Below are 21505 nucleotides of genomic sequence, written 5' to 3' on the forward strand. Positions count from 1 at the left end.
TGCAGAGGCCCTCTTAAATCTTGCAGTCTGTAAAATCTACAGCAAAGAACACCGCTCCAAACTAGTCTATAATTTTCAATTCAAAGATGCAGAATGGGTATTTAAAGAAGAGTTCAGCATGTGAAAGTTCTCTTGCACTCAAAAAAGACACCTAATTATGACATTCTTTACCATTTTATTCTACCCTTAAAGTTACAATAATTTTTATTGTTTTTACTAATGTTTTGTCTTGATTGGAAAAATTCTTTAATAATCCCTTTTTCACTTACTTGCACATTATTTAAGTCAAATGGAAAACATATCTCCTAAAATACAGAAAAAACACACAGTGAAGATTCTCAGATCAGGACACATGTCTGTGCAACTGCTGAAATTCAGCTATTAAGACAAGAGACTTCGTGTCTTGAGTGAGATGGAGCACCCCATGGAAGGCTTGTATTCCTGCAGTAATCTGACACACACACACAACCTCACCCTCCCCAACCCTGGAAAACAGAATTCTTTTAAGAAATTCATAGGTGTTTCTCTCCCCTCAACCAGATGCATCAATTTCCTTACAAGACCTCTAACTCTTGCTTCTCACTTGACAGTTCAGATAAGCCACAGTACTAGTAATACTTCCAAAGGCTTCCCTTCTGAACCTGACTCCTTCCTTTATTTCTTAAGGAAAGAAACAACCCCAAAATTAAACAGAACAACAAACCTAGAATACCAGGCATCATTCTGTAAGAACATTTTGCTTACAGGAAAAAGAAGGTTCTTGAAAGCTCGAGGTATGTAATGCTGCCTTTCTAATAATGCTGTGCTTCTTCAGAAGTCAGCAGAAGAAACTATTAAAGAAATTTGAGTAGAACTGCAGAGATTTGGTGCTGCCTTAATCCTACCATTCTGAAAAGCATGCCAGACTGAACAGAGAAGAGGTAGTTCTCCAAGGCTTAGCGGTTCACTTTAATTTGTTTTCTTTTCCAGGCAAATGAAAATTGACTCCCTCTACAATGTCACTGACCATTCAGTGGAGAAAGTCTAAGGAAGTGAAGAGACAGCAGTGCCAGAAACTGAAATATATCTAGCATTTCTGGATTCCTCTTGGAGGTTTTGTTCCCCGAGACAGCTATTCTGTTACAGAAATACATAATGCAGATCCCTTGCTTTTAAAGAACTGTAATTAAGATAACCTAAGTTATTCAGAAAAACAGTTAATTCCAGTGGAAAGGAAAGTTGAGGGTCTTTCAAAACGTAAAAGGAACCGGAGAACATGCAGAAACTTAACCAGATATTGAAGATTCCGTTTCAAGAAGTAATGAAGAAATTTTGTATCTCAGGACAGTGCTGATCCAGTTTCTTCTGGATTTTAAACACTTCACAAATATGACTTGCCCTGTTTGTACTGGCATCTATTACTGTCATTCCTTATCTGAGACAGAAGCCAAGGGTATTCTGTTACCTGTCTGAGGCTACGTCTGCATTAGCAAGCACTACAGCAGGACAGGAGTGGTGCTACAGAGAGAAATAGCGCTGAGAATCAGACATCCATACCACGTGCGTTGCAGGACAGGGAGGGCAGAAGAGACTGTGACTTTGGACTAGCCCTAGCCTGGTCCCTCTGACTGAATGCACACCAACTATTAGAGTGCAGTAGGAGTATTCCAGGAACAAGTCTCTTGGATTAGTCTCATCTGAAAGGAATCCAGTTTGTGCTCCAAAACCTCTCCACAACACAAACCAAAGCACTGTAAGTGGGGACATTCAGGATGTTAGCTTCTAGAAATGTAGTTGTGAACTGACAAACTAACGTACTAACACAGCTGCATCTTGCAGATCTGCAGGGACAAGTGTTAAGACTGACACTGGAACAATCTGACTGCATTGGTCAAAACCATTCTCACTGCCAAGACTGCAAAACCCAGGCAAGAAGTGCCAGAATAAGTTCACTCGAGAACAAAGCAGTTGATATGCAGAACAAATAGATACCTGAGAAGAGGGGCTTTTTTTAAAAAACAAAACAAAACCAAAAACCAACCAACCAACCAACCCAGACAGACTGTACCTCAGAAAAAGCAGGCAGAAGGCAATTAATTTCTGGGTCACCACAGGAGTAAGAGGTTCGAGACCTGTTAACTGAGATCTCTACCAGACATTAAGACAGTCTAAATTCTTACCACTCTATCGTGCAACTGAGGATTAGCATGCTCACAGTAGGGACAGGACAAGCAAACAGTTCCACAAGCACCACAGTTTGTAGACAGGTGTATTAACTTCCTAAACCTTTCCTGTTCTGAAAGTCTTACTTCCTTCTCCATAAAGGTTCTCCTTCAGAGGAACAGTTGGAGACGTACAGTATAGAGAAAGAACCTCCAGTCTCACAATCTTTCTGCTTGATGCTCTCATTTCCTTCCTTGAGATGGAATTATGATGCTGAAGAAAATGGGACAGATACTAATTTGGGCTTGCTCCCACTGCTGGATTCTACTCTGGAGATAGGTTATATATAAACAAATTTCATAAGAACCACCTGAAAATTTCAACTGCAGTCATGTAACTGAGTACACTTTCTGACAAATTCAATTTTTTTCTCCTAATGAAATAGAAAGATAAGTAAGTTATTCCAAGAAGTAACAAGCAGAGAACAGTACTTCAGTCTGAAGCATCAGCTACTTTTTAGTTAGTGACACTTGTACAGAAAATACTTATTTACTAGGCTGATGAAGAAAGATGGGCATTTATAGTGGATATTTAATACACCAGAATATCTTTGTAATTAAGGTGGCAATTAACAGAAGTCATACTTTGAGAAAAAGCATCTCTGCTTAAATACCTGCACCGATCATGGTGATTGGAGATTCTATATATATCCATTCATCAGTATATATACCAGAGTGAACAAAGATAAGTCCATCAAAATGAGCTTCTTGAACTCCACCAAGAGCATCCTCAATGGTATCGTAATACTAGAAGAAAAGGGACAGGTTTAGAGAGAAATATCCATGCAAAGATATATAAATATTCTTAAGAGCTGCTTTAGAAACATACCAACATATTTTCTCTTCCTTTATATCTTGCAGGATTACTGTAGAAGTGTTCAGCAAAACCTGGCTTTACATGTGCTCCTTTGTACTGAAACAAGGAAAATAGTTTATGATAAACTTGCAGACAGGTAGCTCTGAATGCACAGATGAGAGATCCTACTAATCCGCAGCCATTTGCTGATATCAGTTTGTTCCAGGAACTAAGGATCATTTTCTGACCTTCCATATTAGGCACCCAATTTGAAATGGCAACACCAAAAAAATTCTGAGCATAAAAGAGTGAGCAAGCAAACCAAGAAGCTAACCTACTTACACAGCTACAAGGCCCCTAAAGTGACTGAAAAGCTTTGTGTACGTTTATCCACTCCACAACAGATGTTATTTCCATCTTTTGATTCTTCTAGCAGCTTGCCACAAAACAAACTGCGTTTATATGGTGAGGATAAAAGAATCCTATACCGTCACATTTGATTAAGTACTGAACAAAGAAACTAAGTCAAGTATTTGTCCTCAACAGGCTTCAGAATTTCATTAACCAATTACATGCACCACTGTATTATACACTCACCTTGATATTTATTTCCTTACTTATATTTTATAAATATCATGCCCAGCCATTCTTACAATACCTTTGACATTTTGGATCAGAGGTTCAATCACATGCCCTAAAGGTAATTTGTTTAGCTTCAGTCAGTCAGCTGTAAATCACTACTTAAGCCCAAGTGGTATTATCAATATACCATTTGGTTTACTAGAGGAAGATGCATACGAATCTGATAACCGGCATGCACACTGGTTTAATAATATATGACAACAACAATATATTTGTGAGCAACAGACCATGACAACCTCTTCCATGTAATTTCAGTGATGCTAAAAACGAGGAAAACCCAAGATAGAAGAGCTGGATGCTCAAGTGCCCCACTTTACCATGATGTCTCTCCCTAAAGTGTGCCTTAAAACAGGAAATAACTTCAGATATTGCCCTACTGTATAACACAGTACAGGGATCTCTCCCCACCTCCTCAGTACCATCACCTTAAAGTCTAAAACCAAAATAATTACTATCGTCACCCACATTTCAGGAGTTGAGGCTTTTACTTTTAAAAACCATCTTTAAATTGGAGTATAAATAAATACTACTGTTACCAGTTGCTGAAAGCTTTCTTTCCAGGGATTTGGATGTTCATATTCTTCTGGATTAATCTGATAAAATTTACCAGGTTCGGGATGCATCATTGGACGAGTGTACTCAAATACTTCCATGTACAATCTTTTCCTGAGCAGAAGTGGCAAGCAGAAAAGAACATTAATGTATTTCTGATTATTCTTCCATTTTAATACAACACACCAAACCTTAAAAACTGGGGGTTTTCCAACAGCATTTGCCAGTCTGTGACAGTGAATTTCACCAAGATCAGTACCAACCACTTTAAAATACTTCCAAAACATTTTTTTCCATTGGACTGACTTCTGTGTTTTTCTAAGAAAAATTTTGATATGTGTTTCATGATCCAAGTGACAGAGTTCTCAACATGCAATTTCCATGAAGAAATTCAAGCAGTTACAGTTTGTGCAATCAGAGTCTAATTGTTTTTAAATATAGCATTGCTTCAACACTTAGGAAGGCTAATAGCACAAGAATAACAAAACTTAAGACAAAGTGTGCCACCACCTCTTCCTCACCTTGCCAAAAAAAAAAAAAAAAAAGCTGAAAAAACACATTCACAGAGAACAAATGATGCACTGTATTTCAAAAAGAGCTCATCAGTGAACAGATTACAGTGCCTTAAAAAGAAGAAAATAGCACACAAAGCACACAACAATTGGATTCTTTTTGATTAGTGCCAGAATACAAATAATTGCAGTGTCTGAGCCTGCTGATCTTAAGCCCAGACTTACAAGATGCTGCTGAAACCCAGCAGTTGTAATTCATCTAACAAGATATCCCCAAAACAGTCTTTAGGACAGGAGGGGCGAGGGGGAAGGCACTTTTGTGATGTTATTTAAAAAAAAAAAAAAATAAAACCCCCACAAACCCCCAAAAAACCCAAGAAACAAGAATAATATTTGAGTATAAAGACTAACAGAAACAGCGTAATAAGTGTATATTTTTTCCCTTATAAAATAATGCAGATTTAGATCCCATTTATTCAAGCTCTCTAACTCGGGGTAGGGAGGATTGATACGGGAAGAAAAACAGCCCGAGTATCCAACCACTAAACAAACAAAACAAAAATCAAACCAACCAGAAAAAGCCCAAAACTAAGTAACACTAGACAAAATTTGCATTTAACATTAAGAAATGTGTTTCTTCTTTTATGTAGAGGAATAGTCTCCGCAGAAACATGAAAAAGCTTAAAGAGGGGAAGAAGGAAAGGAGTGGCTACTGAAGGAATACCTCACTAATTTTTAACCCAGCCATTATTTAACTAGTATCTACACTACTAGAGAATCAAAAACATTTTACTATTTAACACATATAATCAGATATTCACAAGTAACAAATTATGCTTAAGTAAGCCAGACACATTAAAATACAACTGGTTTAATTCAACTAATTGCAACCAACATTTCAATTTTTCTTTTGTACTAGCATCTCATGCAGCACATCTAATATTTCTCAAGATAATGAGGAATAGCTTTTCACTTACCACAAAATTGGATCATTAGCCAGCTCACTGAAGCGTTTACACACACAAGCTGCTCTACAGAGATCCTGCTCCAGCAGGTAGGAGAAGATCTTTAGAACCACTTCATCTGGCAACTTCTCCTGAAGATACTGTTCTGCAGGTGCTGCTATTAAACAGTAATCTATGTTAGATTATTGACATATTTTACCAGCCCAAATTCTGACCAAAACAGATCACCAACTGACCATTTGAAAGATTCCCATTTGAAACACCAATGAACTCAAAGCAGCTTTTTTTTTTTTCTTAAGTACATTTCATCTAAATCTAAAGGCAAAAGAGAGGTCAATGGTTGACTCTGGAACCAGGCAGAAGTTACAGTCTTCAAGTCCTCTTTCAAAACTTTGTAGTTCACCTTTTCTGTTGGGGGAATCAATCTGCATATAACTGCAGACGTTAAGTAGGCTACTGTGCATGTTCCAGATATACTGGCTCCTCACTGCTATTAGCTTCACTATGGTTCAATTAATCCATATTATCCATATAACAATAATAATAATGATGATAATCACTATCATCCAGTCCCAAAGTAAAAAATCTCTGCAAATGTTTACAAACACAAAAGAATTTACTCAGAAACATTCACTGTCTGGAAAAGCTCTCAGTAAAACAACTTTGTTCTCTCACAATTAACACCTTAAGAAAAAGGACATCTGGGATGCAGGATACCAGTAGCCAGCAGTAATTCCAAAGTCTCCTTCCACTTACTCCCATTTATGCTCCTTCTTTTAAAATGAAGAATCAAAAGCCAGGGGGTTCTGTTTGCACTGGTCACTTGTTTAGTTATTGTCTTTAGGATCCTTTCTCAGTCAGGACCATACAAGACAGCTTCCAAAGCTTAGAGGATTTGTATGCAAGGCATTAAAAGCTTCTGCTGCATTCATAACACAACTACACCCATGTAATGCCCCTTGCATTATTCATTTTTAACTAGAATATCTGAACCTAGGGAGCAATGGGATCATGATTTTTGGCTATTACAGGAAGACTACTAAAGTGACCCTCAGAAAGATGACTTACTAAATTTGAGGGAGTAACATTCTGAAAAATAGTTTCCATGCAAGATTCCACACACACAAAAAAGCGCCAAGCCTTCCCTGGGCAAAGCAGCACAAATAGCTACGCTATTTCCAGCTAGAAGAGGGAAGATGTGGACTGCAAGGACTAGGACTGTGGCTTTTACAAAGATACTGAACTGTGGTCTACAGACCACAGCACCAGAACCTGTGTACTATGAGAGAACTGATTAAAGCTGTTTTTCCAGGGTGTCATGCTTACATCTGTGGACAGACCACTTAGTGGAAATTCTGAAATATTACTGACTTTGCAGTGACTTTCCCTGAACTTGTTCCTTGTTGCACCATTGTATGAATGTCACCTTGGTGATTCACAGATACTGATTTCCTCTAAGATGCTAGGAGGGCATTTATCCAACTGACTGATGGCTGCTCTCAACAGTAATACTGGTTACAGTCATAAACTATAGGTACATGCCACTTTAGCCCAACAAAAATATACGCTGTACAAAAGGGATGAGTCTCACCATTCCACATGCCCATAGCTATTTGCTCCCAAAGTATCCTTGAGGTTTGTAGCACTGATCATGGACAGAATAAACTAGAATGTTTTCCTCATTCCTACCCATCCTCCTCCAAACTAATTCTCTTATGGATCAGCTCCTTGTTGTAGTTCATTGCAAGCTACAGAAGTGCTAGCATGGGCACAAGAAAGGAGACCAGAAAGAACGTCCAGAAGCTGGCCAAGACAGTGCCCTTCAGCAGCAGTATTGTTAATCCCAGATTAACAAAAATATTTTTATTCAAAAAAAACCCCAACAACAACAAAAACCCCACCAATTGACAAGCTAGGCTGAAGCTAGCAAGTTAATAAAACTAATAAAAAGACAGCAGTCTGAAAAAGCCTGGGGAGCATATACCAGCAGTCCATAAGGTGAGCATGGTTGGGCATCACCAAAAAATGTTAGATGCACGATCAATGCTGTTTTTTAAAAAGGTTCTTTTCCACTGGAGATATAAAGGGTCTTTCCTGTGTCAAACAGGCAACAGCAATTCATTCTACAGTCCTAATTACCCTTGAAACGCATCACAGGATAATTGGACATTGCTTCTGAATTCATCTTTTTCTGGTAGCTTTCCAGTTAGATGTGGAGATACAGTCTTTTACTGTCTTACAAGCCGAAACGCAATGTTGTGAATGCAAGGCAGTAAATCCTCACAAGCCTTCCTGACCTGTCTTCTCCTTTTAACACACAAATCCCTGAGGCATATAAATTTTATCTTCTTCCCAAGACAATCAGTTACTTCCCTAAACAACCTGCAGAAATTTTTCTTCCTTTAAGTTTAAATATGCTAGGACCTTGATGATTTTGTTTTATTGAAGAGGGAAGTTCACTAGTGTAGTGTCTCCCATTGCTTCATACTCCCATTTTCCTCCCTAGGCCCTATCTCAAAATGAAAATTGAAATCCAGATGAGTTTCCTTACCGCAAGGGGCAGGGACCAACTTTGAAAGTGTCAAAAAACTTACTGTGATAAAAAATAAAAAAGTTACAATAAACCCCTCCCACTCCCTACAATTTTTCAAGTTGTATTTACTTGGAAATTTAGGTACTGCTTGAAAAATGAAGATGATGATTTCACAGGTGCTCGCTATCCTCACCCACCTTTATCCAAAATCCTGTAGAAGTGGGAGATTTAATTTAAATTGCCTTTCTACTCAATTAAGAAGGGGTTGATTTAAGATTTCTCCACTCAAATCACTGATACAGTGATTACTAGGTGGAATTCTCCAGTATAATTTGAAAAAGTTAATTTGTTTCTTAATGTGAAGACTTAAATATCCTACAGGCCCAAAAGAGAACTCCATGCTTTTGTTTTCATAAATTCACACTTCACATTTAGGGTATCTTTTAGTAATCTGTCAAAGCAAGCACGCATTCAATATGTTGTTCCTCCCAGTTTAAAAAAATAAGCTGAAACAGTTTTAAAGGTTTGTCCGACCACCAAATCAGAAACATTCGCATGCTGCTACTCCTGGCAGTTTTATGCCTATTGACAAAGTGAAGGTTAAGTATGAAATGCATACTCCTATAAAAACCCCTGACACTTCTCTAAGTAAGTGTTAAAAATAGACAAGAATAAAAATAAAAACAAAGTGCAAGAGGTCATCACCAATCTTTCTCTTTGCCCTAACGTAAGTTGAGAGTTGAACTATTTATGATTTTAATAAAGTGTTAATATACTAGACAATTGAAAATTAGAAACACAGCTGGTTATGTCATTCTGTTTCCACAGGATACGTGTGAAGCTAATTCAGTTTCAATTTTGATCATTTAGTAGATAGAAACTAGTATAGTAACACCAAGACAGGGAAATCAAGGGCAGGGAAAGCTGTCTGAAAGTGAATTGCCTTCTTTCTACAGAGCCCAAGAATGCCATCCCATGAATCCCAAATTGTAAATTACATCTTGTTTGGATACCTTTTTTGTCCATTTTAGTGAAGAAGATGAAGACAAATAGCTTTTGTTCCATAAGGAGGTATTAAGTAAAAATATTTTCTTGTTAAAAAGCAGAAATATGTCTGAAAACACAGCATGCAGTGTTCTTGGAAAACTGACTTATAAATCAATAGGAGGAGTCAAAAACAAATTTTAAAAGACAGCAATTTCTGTGAACTATGAGGTGTGCATGTACCTAGTGTACGGAACAATCAATGAGTGAACCGGGAACCTAGAGTCTTAGTTTCAACTGCAACTCCATAGTTAGGTGAAAAGAAAGAAGTTACTTGTCTCTGAAGTCTTCCAAAGATGGTTAAAAGTCAGCAAAGAACTGCCCAGTATAAAACAGATATGCAAATGCAGTGATCTTAAAGCAAGAGAGGAAAAAAACCTACGCAGTAATAAACAGAAAGGAAGAGTATGTCAAATGATTAAACCCCTGGATTAAAATGGCACGATGAGACAAGAGGTACTGAAGACTGAAATATCCTGGTAAGTGGAAGCATACATTTACAGTTGAGGTAATGTAAGGAAAATGTCAGAATATGCTAAATTTAAATCGTACCGTAAATCAAGAAATATTGTATTAGCATATGATACAAATATTTGAATTGGTAAGATCTAAAAGCTGTAAATGTTTTCTACAGATGTCAAATAAATGCTGAATTTGTTGGTTCACCAGTCTTTTGTGATGTAAGCAGCACAGCTCCATCATACCTTTTTTCTTATCTAAATTTTTGGGTTTCTTCATTTTTTTGTGTTCTACTTAAGAGACTAAGTGAAAAAATATTTATATATTTTCTATAATATGTTACTGTCTCATCAAGATTCTTGCATATTCATTAGCCTTTGTGTCTCAGGATTGTCCAATGCAGAGACGACTGGAGAACAGGGTTGCAAATAATAGAAAAAAACATGTCAATATTTCATTCTATTCTAATTTCATTCTAATGTGTTCTTCTCAGGTATCTGAGACTGATTTTTTTTTTTCCTTACAATTTGAAATAGCAATTCACTCTCAGCAGCACTAATTCTGAAATCAGTATTAAAATAAGGAATACTCTTCTCTTTTTCCAACTACTGGCTCCGCTCCAGTTGGAAACTCTGACTGGCATTTCTCCTTTCATCTCCGCCAAATTTCCTCAACTCAGAGTCCATCCAAGAAGGAATGGTTCTCCACCAAGATATTTTCCTATATTTTCAGTCCCACGCCTTCATCTACAATACTAAAATAAACAGCTATATGTTCCAGATGACAATATACAATCTCCACTGACGACAATCCAGAAAGTCTCATGCTTACAACTCAGTCGCAACAGCTGTCATTATCTATGCTAACAAAAACCAGGAAAAACTAAGTCTCACCACAATCAGTACTTGTACAAATTTAGAGGAATATCTCAGAAACTCAAAGGGAAAAATAAAAAATAACCATCATCCATACCGAGAAAGAGATTAATAGAAAACAGGTTGAGAAGGGCACTCCCTTGTTAAGATTGCGACTGGTTTGAATACAATCTTAAGAGTACAATTACAAAATCATTGTTTACAATTCCTCTGGTAATTCCATGCTGGAAAATCCTCCACAATCCCTGTCCTTTCCCCACATGGGCTCAAGAATGTAACAAAAGGAATGCACAGCGAAAGTGTGGATAATTCCTTTGGAAATTAGTGTCATTCATGCTGTAATTTGTACCACAGGACTCAAGTAAAGTTACATACCTTCACTAAAACAAGGAGGCAGGTAAAAGCGTAATGAAGAACACATCAAAAGTGAATGACCTTGAAGAAAAACTAAGAACTGGCAAGAGAAACCGAGTCTATGACAAGATGACTTTGCGCAAGGCTTCAGATATCAAATCAGGAAATGAAACTGGAAGTAGAATGACACAGGTTGCTATTCAGTTGGTTCTGGCTATTTCAAGGATATAAATCTGAGGTTAAATGATTAACAGTTGCTGAAATTAAAAGAGTTAAGGTGGGGGGGGGAATAAAACAAGGGGAAGAGACAGAGGGCTTGAAAGATAAAATCTACACTGTGGAGAAGGTGAGAAGCCAGAAAGGGCAGGCTTCAACAGAAGCCCTGAAAACTGACCAAAGCCTTGTGCCAGCTGCTCTGTTTTAATTCACAATGTTAAGGGAAACATGGACTAAAAAAACTCCAAGAAAAGCAACAGAAACCACATCAATGGGAGTTGGCAAGCGTTGGTGTTGATTTTCCAGGGAAAACTGACAGCGGATCTCCTGAAACTAAAGAGTGTGTCAGGATACAAAAACGGGTAGAAGCAGAGAGACTGAAAAAATGACGTAGAAAAAAGAACAAGTAGGATGTGTGCCTATATGTGTGTGTGCATGTACAAATAAAGAATACACGCACATTATATACATGTATTGCATGTATGTGTTTATTATGCAATGTACATATACTGTATACGTGTGTGAAATATACGTACATATACGTATGTAGGTATATGCAAACTTTGTATTTATAAACACACACAAACTCTCTCCCTCTCTCCACAATGAGGTGCTTTAATGACATACCAAAACAACCTCTAAACAATATACTGGAACAATACATCAATACGAGAAGTGATAAATAAGCCTAGTCAGAGTGCTGCACCATTGCGGCATTACTGCTTCTAACAGTAGGTTGGATATAACTACACAGCACTGAAGTGAATAAAAACCAAACCAAACCTGACAAAACCCAAACCAACATGCCTGCAAGTGAGGCAAGCAGACTAAAGGACCAGATTCTAAAAATCAGATTAAAATCATGCTTCCTAATTTGAAGTTCAGAACAAGTTTGTGATTGGTTTTTTCAGTACTGTTTCTTAGTTGGAGAACAGACAGGAAAAAGAAGTTCAGGGGTGGTGTGTGTGAAGTCAAAGTGTCTCCACCCCTTTTCCCCCACCCCTGTTTTTTTTGTACAAAGAGTTATTACCTGATAAATCCTGGGATTTTCCAGATACTCTGGCACGTTTAGCTCGGTGACCAAAGTTTTCAGTAGCTGAAGTGGAGGCACCCTTTAATGAAATAAATAAGAATTAGTCCAGTCATCAGGTAACTTAGGAAAAAGTACTAATTAGCTCCCTATTTTTGAAACAGCAAGATTTACTTTACAATTAAAAACAAGCAAGTTACCTCCATACTGCTCTTTGTAGGGCAAGCTGTTCTTTTAGGTAGAAGAGTTTTTCTGCGAAGTTGGTATGGACTATTTTGTGCACCAGGACCTGATTCTTCTGCAACCATATCTGCAGGTACATCATCATCTGTCAACAAAAAGGGAAATTTCTCATTAGAATTGTAGCTTTGTTTTATACCAGAAAAATGCTACAAAAATTTTCTGATAAATACATCCAGTCAGGAGGATAGGGAGAAAGTGCTAGAGCACAGAGAACTTTTAGTAAATAAATCAGAATATACACAGCACACATAAAATTACATGAGAAAGTACACATGAATTAACTTCGGTTCTCCATGTGTACAGAGCGACTATACGAAAAGCTGCTTAAAAAACCCCCTCAAAACCTACGCTTTTGGTTTTCCTTGCAAGTATATAACTCAATGTGCTAATTCCATCACCTGATAACCTCAAATTTTTCACGTAACACTATCAGCATAACGAGGAACACTGGAGTTTCAATTATTAACTAGATGTTATCAAGAAATCCTTTAGTAAACGTGTCATTTAGTACAAAACTCAAGGCAGAATTTTCCCCAAACGTTTCAGGAATAGCCCATGCAAATCCTTCTGTAAAATGGAGGCAGCTTTAAAAACATACAATATGTTTGCCTAAATTATACTTAGAAATGTAAGAGTATATTCTCTCCCTGCTCTTAAAAAAAAAAAAAAAAAAAAAAAAAAGGGCAGAAAGTGGGATGAGTGTAATTTTAAAAGTTTTTGATTCATTAGTTTCAATTTTCCATGTTCATGTATTCATAGAACATACTCAAAACAAGCAAGAAATAATTACTTTCCCCTATATGCCCTACAACTAGCATCACGTAATAAAGTTACAATAATTTAAAGAAGATCAGAACAAAAACTGTCTAGAAAATAAATTAAAGCCCAGCTCCACTTAAGAGGTATACTTTCTGCAGACGCTTAAATGTGAGAAAAGAATTTCAGACTTCCTTTCTGTTTTAACTGCTTTTTCATTTTAAAACTGCATAAAACATGATGTAAAAGTGATAGCCAGAAAAGCAATACTGTAGAGTAAGCAGTTTTCCTGAATATATTAGAGTGAAGAGAGACCGATGTCAGAAAAAACACCAACCAACCAAACATACCCCCTCCATTCAAATATTAAACCAGTGCATTTAGAACTTTTAAAATTGCTTTTCTTTGTGTTTTAAAGATTCCCTTACATTTCAAGATCTTAATCTCATGATTTTCCTGTGGGTTTTTTCTGGAGGGATTTTTAAATAAAATTACAAAACACTGCATTTCTATAGGATTATGCATGCCATTATAGCCCAAACTGCTACATCAGTGACAGCTAACCAATAACATTCTGAAGAAAAAGCTATTTCAGTGTCCTCCTGCTCTTTTCTGGTCCTAGTTTTCCCTCTACCTCAGCAGATATTTATAACTTGCAAACCTTGCCACGTATCATAAACGTATCACAATGCTGCCAGGACATCTAAATAGAGGACAGAAGCTGGTAAAAAGATGAAGTTAACTGGTGGCATGTGCACAACCTCATACAGTCAGCTCAGGGCCATCTAGGAGAGTGTCATCAGCTCCTTAATCCACCTGAAAACTAACCCTGCAAGAAGTACCTCCATGATCAGCCTTCAGCCAGCACAGCCACAAGGAGGGGACAAGACCCCATGACTGGGAAGAACCACCACCCCCTTTGCAGCAGCAGCACGGATTTTTAAGGACAGAAGCCAACTGCGAAACTCTTACTAAAAACCCACCACTTTGTAAAACAACAGAGCAACCTCCATAACTTCAGCTAGAAGCTAGCTCACTCTCCCCATCTGCTACTTACATGACGTACCTCACTAGCATCTGAGCACTTCTCTCCCTATGAAGGATAAATATTTATGCATTATGCAAAAAGCCTAAAGGACATTGATAGATGAACTGCAGTGCATTTTCCTGTGAAAAAGCATCTGGCCCAGCGTTGGCATCGTGCACCTGTGGGAGGTTACTGACCCCACAGCAGACTCCTTACATACTCACGATTCAGTTGCCTAATTTTACCTGTTTCTTTTCGTCTGACAGAAAACACCCTGCCAAGTTAACAAGATATCAGCAAGAAGAAGGGAGAGAAGCTGCTATGGGAGAGTTCCCAGCCTTCCCTCGCACACCAGAGCGGGAGAGGAGCTGTGGGACTGAAGCAGGCCCTGCCAGGAGGGGTTCAGGCAGCCACCGGCAGCAGCAAGGCACTCTCACAGCAAATCACCCCAACGTACTCCAACACTGCAGCATCTATCTACTTTGCATCACTTCTGTTTAAGATTCGATACAGTAATTATGATTTCTGTTGCTAATATAACCCAGAAGCATGCTACTCAGGGATCACCTTAAGTCCGTTCCCCCGTTTTGCACTGAAAACACAAAATGACTGTCAGAACAGTGGTGGGGGGGTCCGCTGTTCTGGATGGTTAGTACAATCGTTCAAAATTGCCACACAGAACAAAGCAAAAGCATAATGAGCAAAGAAAACGGGGGTGGGGGGGGGGAAATCACAAGCACAGAATTTTGATCCGTCAGTAGGCAACGAGAAGGGCAGAGACAAACCCCAATGAAGTCCTCAGCTGTGGAGGCCACTAAGGACAAAATGTATTACTGCTAGAAAGAGAAGGTAGAAACCTGTGGGGGAAAATGGAACCGAAGGTCAGTTTGGCTGAAACACTGAAGGACTGGCTAAGCAGGAAAGAAATGTATTCATTTTCTTGCAGTGAATTTCAGAGGATGGCAGGAGTCCCGCTCGAAGATCACTTTTCTAGCACAGATGTCATTACAGGATATGCATGCATTCACTCAGATTCACAGCACGTATCAGAAGAATTAAAATCTTCCTTTTTTCCATCCGAGCAGCAAGGAAGATGAGAGAAGGGCACCAGGGCAAAGCACAAGTCACACAGAGCGTGGGAAGCAGAAGGGTGCCTAGGGCACTGCCCAGCAATACCAGTGCCAGTCTGTGCAGTGGTGCACATGGAACATATCATAACAGCAGCTCACCTATCGTGAGAGCAGCTCACAGGGAGGAGAGTGCTTCAGGAAACAAGAGCCTCTGGCCTGGCCCTGCCACGAACCTGCTAATTGGGTGCAATTAATTTGCTGGCTATAGAAGGATAGTCAGGCGAGTTAGATGACTTCTCACCAGCAGTTTTTGCGATGCGTCTGAGGGGCTAGCCAGCTTCTGCATGGATTTCTAATGTTTCAGGAACGGTAACAACTGATAATATTTTTCCAAATGCAGTCTGTCGTTACTGTCAAGTGAAACACTATCAGGAAACCTGAAAGTCTGAAGTGATCTGTTACAGCAGTAGCCTCGGTGCTTGTTTTTAGCCTTCCAAATGCTCCACTGTAAGCTCTGAAGAGACTAAACCAGCCACAGTGCTAGCTTTCAGGTAAGTCTTGAAGTATTATTTCCCGACAACTGCGCGTTACCCTTCCCTGAGCAATCTGACACCACCTGTAATTCAGACTGGGAACTAAGAGCTGTATTTTGAAAATCCTTCTCAAAAAAACCCCAACCAAACAACAAAAAACCCCACCACACCCAAAAAAGCCCCCACACTCACATAATAAACATACATCTGCTTTAAAAGCAGAAAAAGAACCTCAGTGCCTCCAAAATATTTTGAATAACCCTATTTTAAAACATAACAGTATCAGCTAACAACATAAAAACATAAAATCTAACAACATAAAAAAGGCATAATAATCACATTTGTTGATAGTAAAAGTATAAAAAGTCATTAAACAAATTCAAGGGAGTGTGTGTAATATTAATACCCTCATTCAAACACCTGCTGAAATGAGCACCAGATGCTGTCAGAGTTTTAACCAAGTCAATATACTTACAGTTTTTAAGAGATTAAATTAAGCTGAGTTTGAGTCTCTCAAACATTTACCTGAATATTTTACACCAGTTACATATTAAGACAAAGTAATTTCAAAACAAAGTAATGTTTATTGAAAATTAAAAACCTTAGTGACACTGACAGGTCAAAATCTAAATTTAAGTTAAAAAAAGCTTTTTATCCAGTATTTCAAAATGGTTCATGACACCTGAACCGTAACACTACAAGCTTTAGCTATCACAAAAATCAAGACCACCGGTAAGCACAAATACTTCCAGGAGAGGAAGAAAATAAAATTAATCTGCCACTCTATCAACTGCTATAATCAAGACAATCTTGTATTTCCACAAATGCTATGGAAGCGTGTACTTTTAAGAATGTACATTAAAAAGTACAAAATTAACTATTTTTTGTTTCATACAGACATTGCAAGTTACAGAGAAGTGACAAAGGACTGCCAAAATAATTGAAAAAACCCACACAGATCACTTCTAGAGAAAGTTTATCATGTCCACACCATCTTCTTTAGAAAAACGTGTGCATGTGGTTTCACTTCTACCTTACATGTGTTCAGGTAATATTTCCAGAAGTTGTCTTACATATTAACAATAACTGTTGTGAAGACAGTAAGGCTGATAAAAGCCTTTTTTTTTTTTTTTTAAAAAAAAGTATTTAAAACCCCCAAAATACAGTCTTATCAGAAAGAAAAAAAAGAGCGGATTTCAAGGGAGTAAGGTCATACACTAGTCTGTAATGTTTAATCACTTAGTTTTAATACTGCAATTTCACTTTTTTGTGCTGTTTTTCCATACCTTCCCAAAACAGGCAAGGGAGGGTGGACAGGGCACATGGACACGGAATGTGCACGACAGGACACAAAACAAAAAGAAGGGGTTTTTTTTTTTTACTATTTTTGTAGTAAAGATATGTAAAATACTGGGGGTGGCAGGTATTCCCAAACAGAAACAGCATGGAAATTGTTCCTGCAGACTAGGGTAAGAAAATGGTGATAAACCTAATCAACTACTTTTAAAAATAGAAAAATTCATGTCAAATTGGGAGTAGGACCTGGAAGAACACCTCTGAAAAATAAGGTTAAACCATACTGAAGCTATATGAACATTATCATAATATATATCATTATATATAAAAGTGATAATTCATCTTGCCTATCAGGCAAGTTTCAACAGTACCAAGAGTTCATCATACAGTGTCTTAAGTAGAACTGGTGCAATTCCAGAATGAAATAATAAACTATTTAGACAAAGAAATCCCAACACTGCCCATCTTCACAATTAGAAGAAAATCTGAGAAATGCAACTAAAATGTGAACTGATACAGCTCAGTTGCTTTAGGTGAGGGAATCTTGCCATGTATTTGGCAAAACATGGATAAGGCGTACTGCCAACCTGTGAGATGACAGCTCCAACTACCTCTCTGCTGGATTAGTTTAAAGCCGCAATGGAGAAAAGACGACACAAGTTTAAAGGGAGTAGAAAGAGAAGGTGCAGACAAAGGAGATAGCAATAAAGGCAAAATAACTTCCAGAACAGAAATACAAGGCAGGAGATCTGTATTTGCAGATACAATAACTGCAAAAACATTAACATCTCAGTAACAAATTGTCAACCCAAAACCAAGAACACACCCACCCACCATTTTTCTTCAAGTAGCAAAATCTCTGGGACCCAGTTCTTAAATAAATGTATGTATCATTAGTGTGACTGACACTTGTCCATGCAAACACTCCCAACAAGTGGCTGACACTGAAAAGCAGACACACTACCAAAACCTGAAAGATACTGAGTACAGAAATGGTACGTTCTACTCCTTAATCTCAGAGCAAAAAGTTTCTCACATCAGTAAAAGCTTTCCTGTTGATGCAGGGCAGCATTTAAGGGTTAGTTGATATTATGGATGGCTGGTCGCTTTTGACATGGAGAACATTTTCTTTTTAGACCTAACTGAATATCTCTCTGAAGAGAAAGTATAGCTAGGAACACTACCACTACTACTACTACAAAAACTCCACAACCAAAAAACAACCAGCCCCACCAAAAAAACCCACAACCCACAACAACCACCCCACCAAAGCCAAACAACTCAAAACCTGAGAAAGGTTACATGCAAAGTTCATTGAGCCCAGATCCAAAATGTCTTAAAGGCAGGAGTATTTTGGTGGTCTTTCACTGTCAAGTTCCACTTCTCCAAAGCGGGACTTTAAAAAAAAAAACCAAACACCCAAAACCAAACAAAAACCCCCCAAAGAAACAGGAGGCATGCATACAGCAACTCCATTTTACATTTAATGTAAAAAAAATAAAAATAAAATTGATATTAACATAAGAAGTAGCTGCAGACTCATCTACTACTAACACAGAGAGACTTTAATAAATACTGTAATGTATTTTAAATATCATTATGGAAAGAAATCCTGCTGTATTTTCCAAGCAATATCCAAAGCAGCTCGACTCAAAGATAAAATCTAAGAAGGTGTATTTTTGTAAGGTTCTGATGGCACAGGTCAACAAGAAGGATTAATCGCTGACAGGAGTCAAGGCTGTTTGGAACTGGAAGAGACCTGGAAAAAAAAATAAAAAAATATTCAGAGACAGACTCTCCACTGAGAGCAGCAGGCTTTCAGTTTGGAAAGGGGACAGACCTAACATTAAAAACGTACACTTTCTCAAAGACTACAGAAATATCAGACTTACTGAACACCATATGGAATAAAGAGATTCTGCCTTCTGGGAAGCAACAACTAGACACAATAACCATTACTGACTGCTAGAATATTTTAAATATACATACCATTTCTTACTGATAATAAACTAAAGATATATAACAATATGCAAGCTTATGGCAATTTGTAATGGTTTATTTGATAAACAAGAAGTATGTGGATTACTTAGAATTTTTCCTGTATGGAAATTATTTCTTAAGAGAGAAAAAAAAAATATTTTTTAAGCTAAAAGTCTCAGTACTTGTATAGAGCAAAATAAAAACACATACCACACCACCCCAAGAATCAAACAGCACCCTTTTGGAATTTACATTTTAAGCTTTTAAACATCAATACTCAAATGAGAGAACTTATTAGTCTTTGGAAACAGGTCATGCAGCCAGGATGGCCTAAAAAGAGTAAGAATAGATCAGATGCTCAACTCTATCTGTATTTGCTCAAAAGCTCATGTTAGTTTTACAATGCAGCTGAATGTATTTTCTACAAGGAGAAAATTAACTACTACTACTATCTACTTAGAGAGTTTCTTAAGGCTCAGATTATTTTTTTGTGCTATTCTTAGGATCTAATGGAAATTAGCTTTTATCTAAGAATCTGATTTTTCCTCCTCCTCAGCTCATTGTGAAGCCCACTACAAAAATCCTTCCTACATAGGTCACTCAAATCAGACAGGAGAAAAAAAACCCATTCCCTCAAAGGTCTGTTAGGTCAACTAGCACTCTCAAAATGCTGCATACTAAAATACAGCTTATATACATGAGGCAAAAACTTAAGTTCTTAGAGCTGGCACAAAGCAGACAGAAAGTGAAAGGAGACAACTGGGAAAGATAAACTGGCTGCAAGCCCAAAACTTGTCCCCAACTATACTTCTGTAAAAATTACGCACTGTCACAAACAGCTACTCACATCTCTGAACCTCATTCACTAGGGAGTTCACAGTCTAAAACTATCTAGCACAAAAAACATGTGCTAACACTAGTTAAAACCCCCTCCTTCCAAGTACTATGAAGCATATTTTCCTTTTCAGAAGCCAGGAGCAGAAAGTGATAACTAGGATTTGATGAAAAAAATTGAGTTTCTTTCCAGAACTACCCCTCCAAAAAAGATATTTAACACCAGGTTAAAGACTGAACTTCTAAAATAAAAAAACCACCAACACATTAACATGCACATTTTTATTAGACACACAGGGTAACTGTGCAAGTACCTACGTACCTGAGCTACTTGTTAAATAACTCATTTTAGAGTGTGAAGGAAAACTCTTTTTCTCAGAGCAAGCAGCTATAATAATCAGCACTAGCAGGTTTCAAACAATAGAGATGACAAACTAGAATAAGGAGATAGTATAATTTTAAAAAAAATACCAAAGGGAAAAAAAAAATATCTGTTTTCCTGAACTGATAACTATATTACAGTGTCATCTATAACAGTTAGCAAACTAATAAACAAATCATCAGGTGGCTGCTTTGCAAGTATTTTACTAAGAGAATTTTCCTTCCTGCTTAGTAGGCAGCTTTACTTTGCTTTGACAAGCTTTCATTCAGAAGGGACAAGGATCCCTTTTTGGGTGCATTCCTCATTAATAAAGCAATACTTTCAAAGCTGTGGCCTTGCTACATGGTTCCTTGATGCTACCGCAAAAAAGCTGACCAAGTAGATTTTAAAGGTTCAGGAATATACAGTGTTTAAGGGCCTTTCCTATGCAGTGCTTAAGAGCCTTTCCTGATTACATTTCTGAGAGATACTAAAGAAAATAGACTTGATTACTATAAGCTGGTGGTGGTTTGTTTTTTTTTTTCTCTTTCTATTTTGACTACTGACTTTAATTAAACTTTCTACCTGGTCATATTGTTTCATTTGTTGTAGCAGTCAAGTTACCAGCCTCGAAGGTCATCCCCCTCTTTGGCTGAAATACAGCCACTTCCATCTCATTAGAAAAGCATAGCTGGTGACAACAATAAAAACACACTGAAAGACATTCAAGTATTCCCATTTTATTTGGCACCACAATTGAGCACGATAGGTCTGATGAACCACCACACTTTAATTTCAGGCAGTACTTCAAGGTGCCTGAATGCAGGAGAGAATGCAACCTTGTGACCACAGCCTTGGAGCTACTGTGATAGCAAAAAACCCCCCAACACACCAAGCAAAAAAAAAAAACAAAACACAAACCCCTTCTTCCTCCCTACAAAAATCCCACCTTACCAGGAGCTGGTCCGTCAGATGGGAAGAAGTGATAGATTCTCCAATAGCAACACCAAAGCAACCAGAACACGTGCACTTTGGTGGCACAGAGGAATTGCTGAACCAAGCAGTCAACAGCACTTTAAAAAAAACCAAACCCAAAACCAAACAGAAAACTCCCATCCCTGAATTATACTAAACTGTTAGTAAAACAGATGGACATTGACAGGATGAAAACCAGCCTCCAAAATTTTTGTATTGGGAAGAGGGCAGACTTTGGCTGGGGTCAGCAG

General features: G+C 37.8%; 1 protein-coding gene across 4 annotated transcripts in view; it reads right to left on the reverse strand.

The window, feature by feature from the left end:
- Positions 1 to 21505, reverse strand: part of FBXO11 (F-box protein 11) — a 77565-nt gene that overhangs the window by 25710 nt on the left and 30350 nt on the right. For 2 of the 4 annotated variants that reach the window (XM_075749434.1, XM_075749436.1), the window contains exons 2-7: positions 12380 to 12507; positions 12180 to 12261; positions 5681 to 5822; positions 4176 to 4305; positions 3031 to 3114; positions 2816 to 2948 (exon numbers count right to left, since the gene is read on the reverse strand). In XM_075749434.1, coding sequence (XP_075605549.1) covers positions 2816 to 2948; positions 3031 to 3114; positions 4176 to 4305; positions 5681 to 5822; positions 12180 to 12261; positions 12380 to 12507 — 699 coding nt within the window. Of the gene's footprint in view, positions 1 to 2815; positions 2949 to 3030; positions 3115 to 4175; positions 4306 to 5680; positions 5826 to 12179; positions 12262 to 12379; positions 12508 to 21505 lie in introns of all 4 variants that reach the window. The other 2 variants (XM_075749433.1, XM_075749437.1) reach the window with 1 other exon arrangement.

The sequence above is a fragment of the Balearica regulorum genome, chromosome 3, assembly GCF_011004875.1.
Source record: "Balearica regulorum gibbericeps isolate bBalReg1 chromosome 3, bBalReg1.pri, whole genome shotgun sequence".
Classification (NCBI taxonomy): Eukaryota; Metazoa; Chordata; class Aves; order Gruiformes; family Gruidae; genus Balearica; species Balearica regulorum.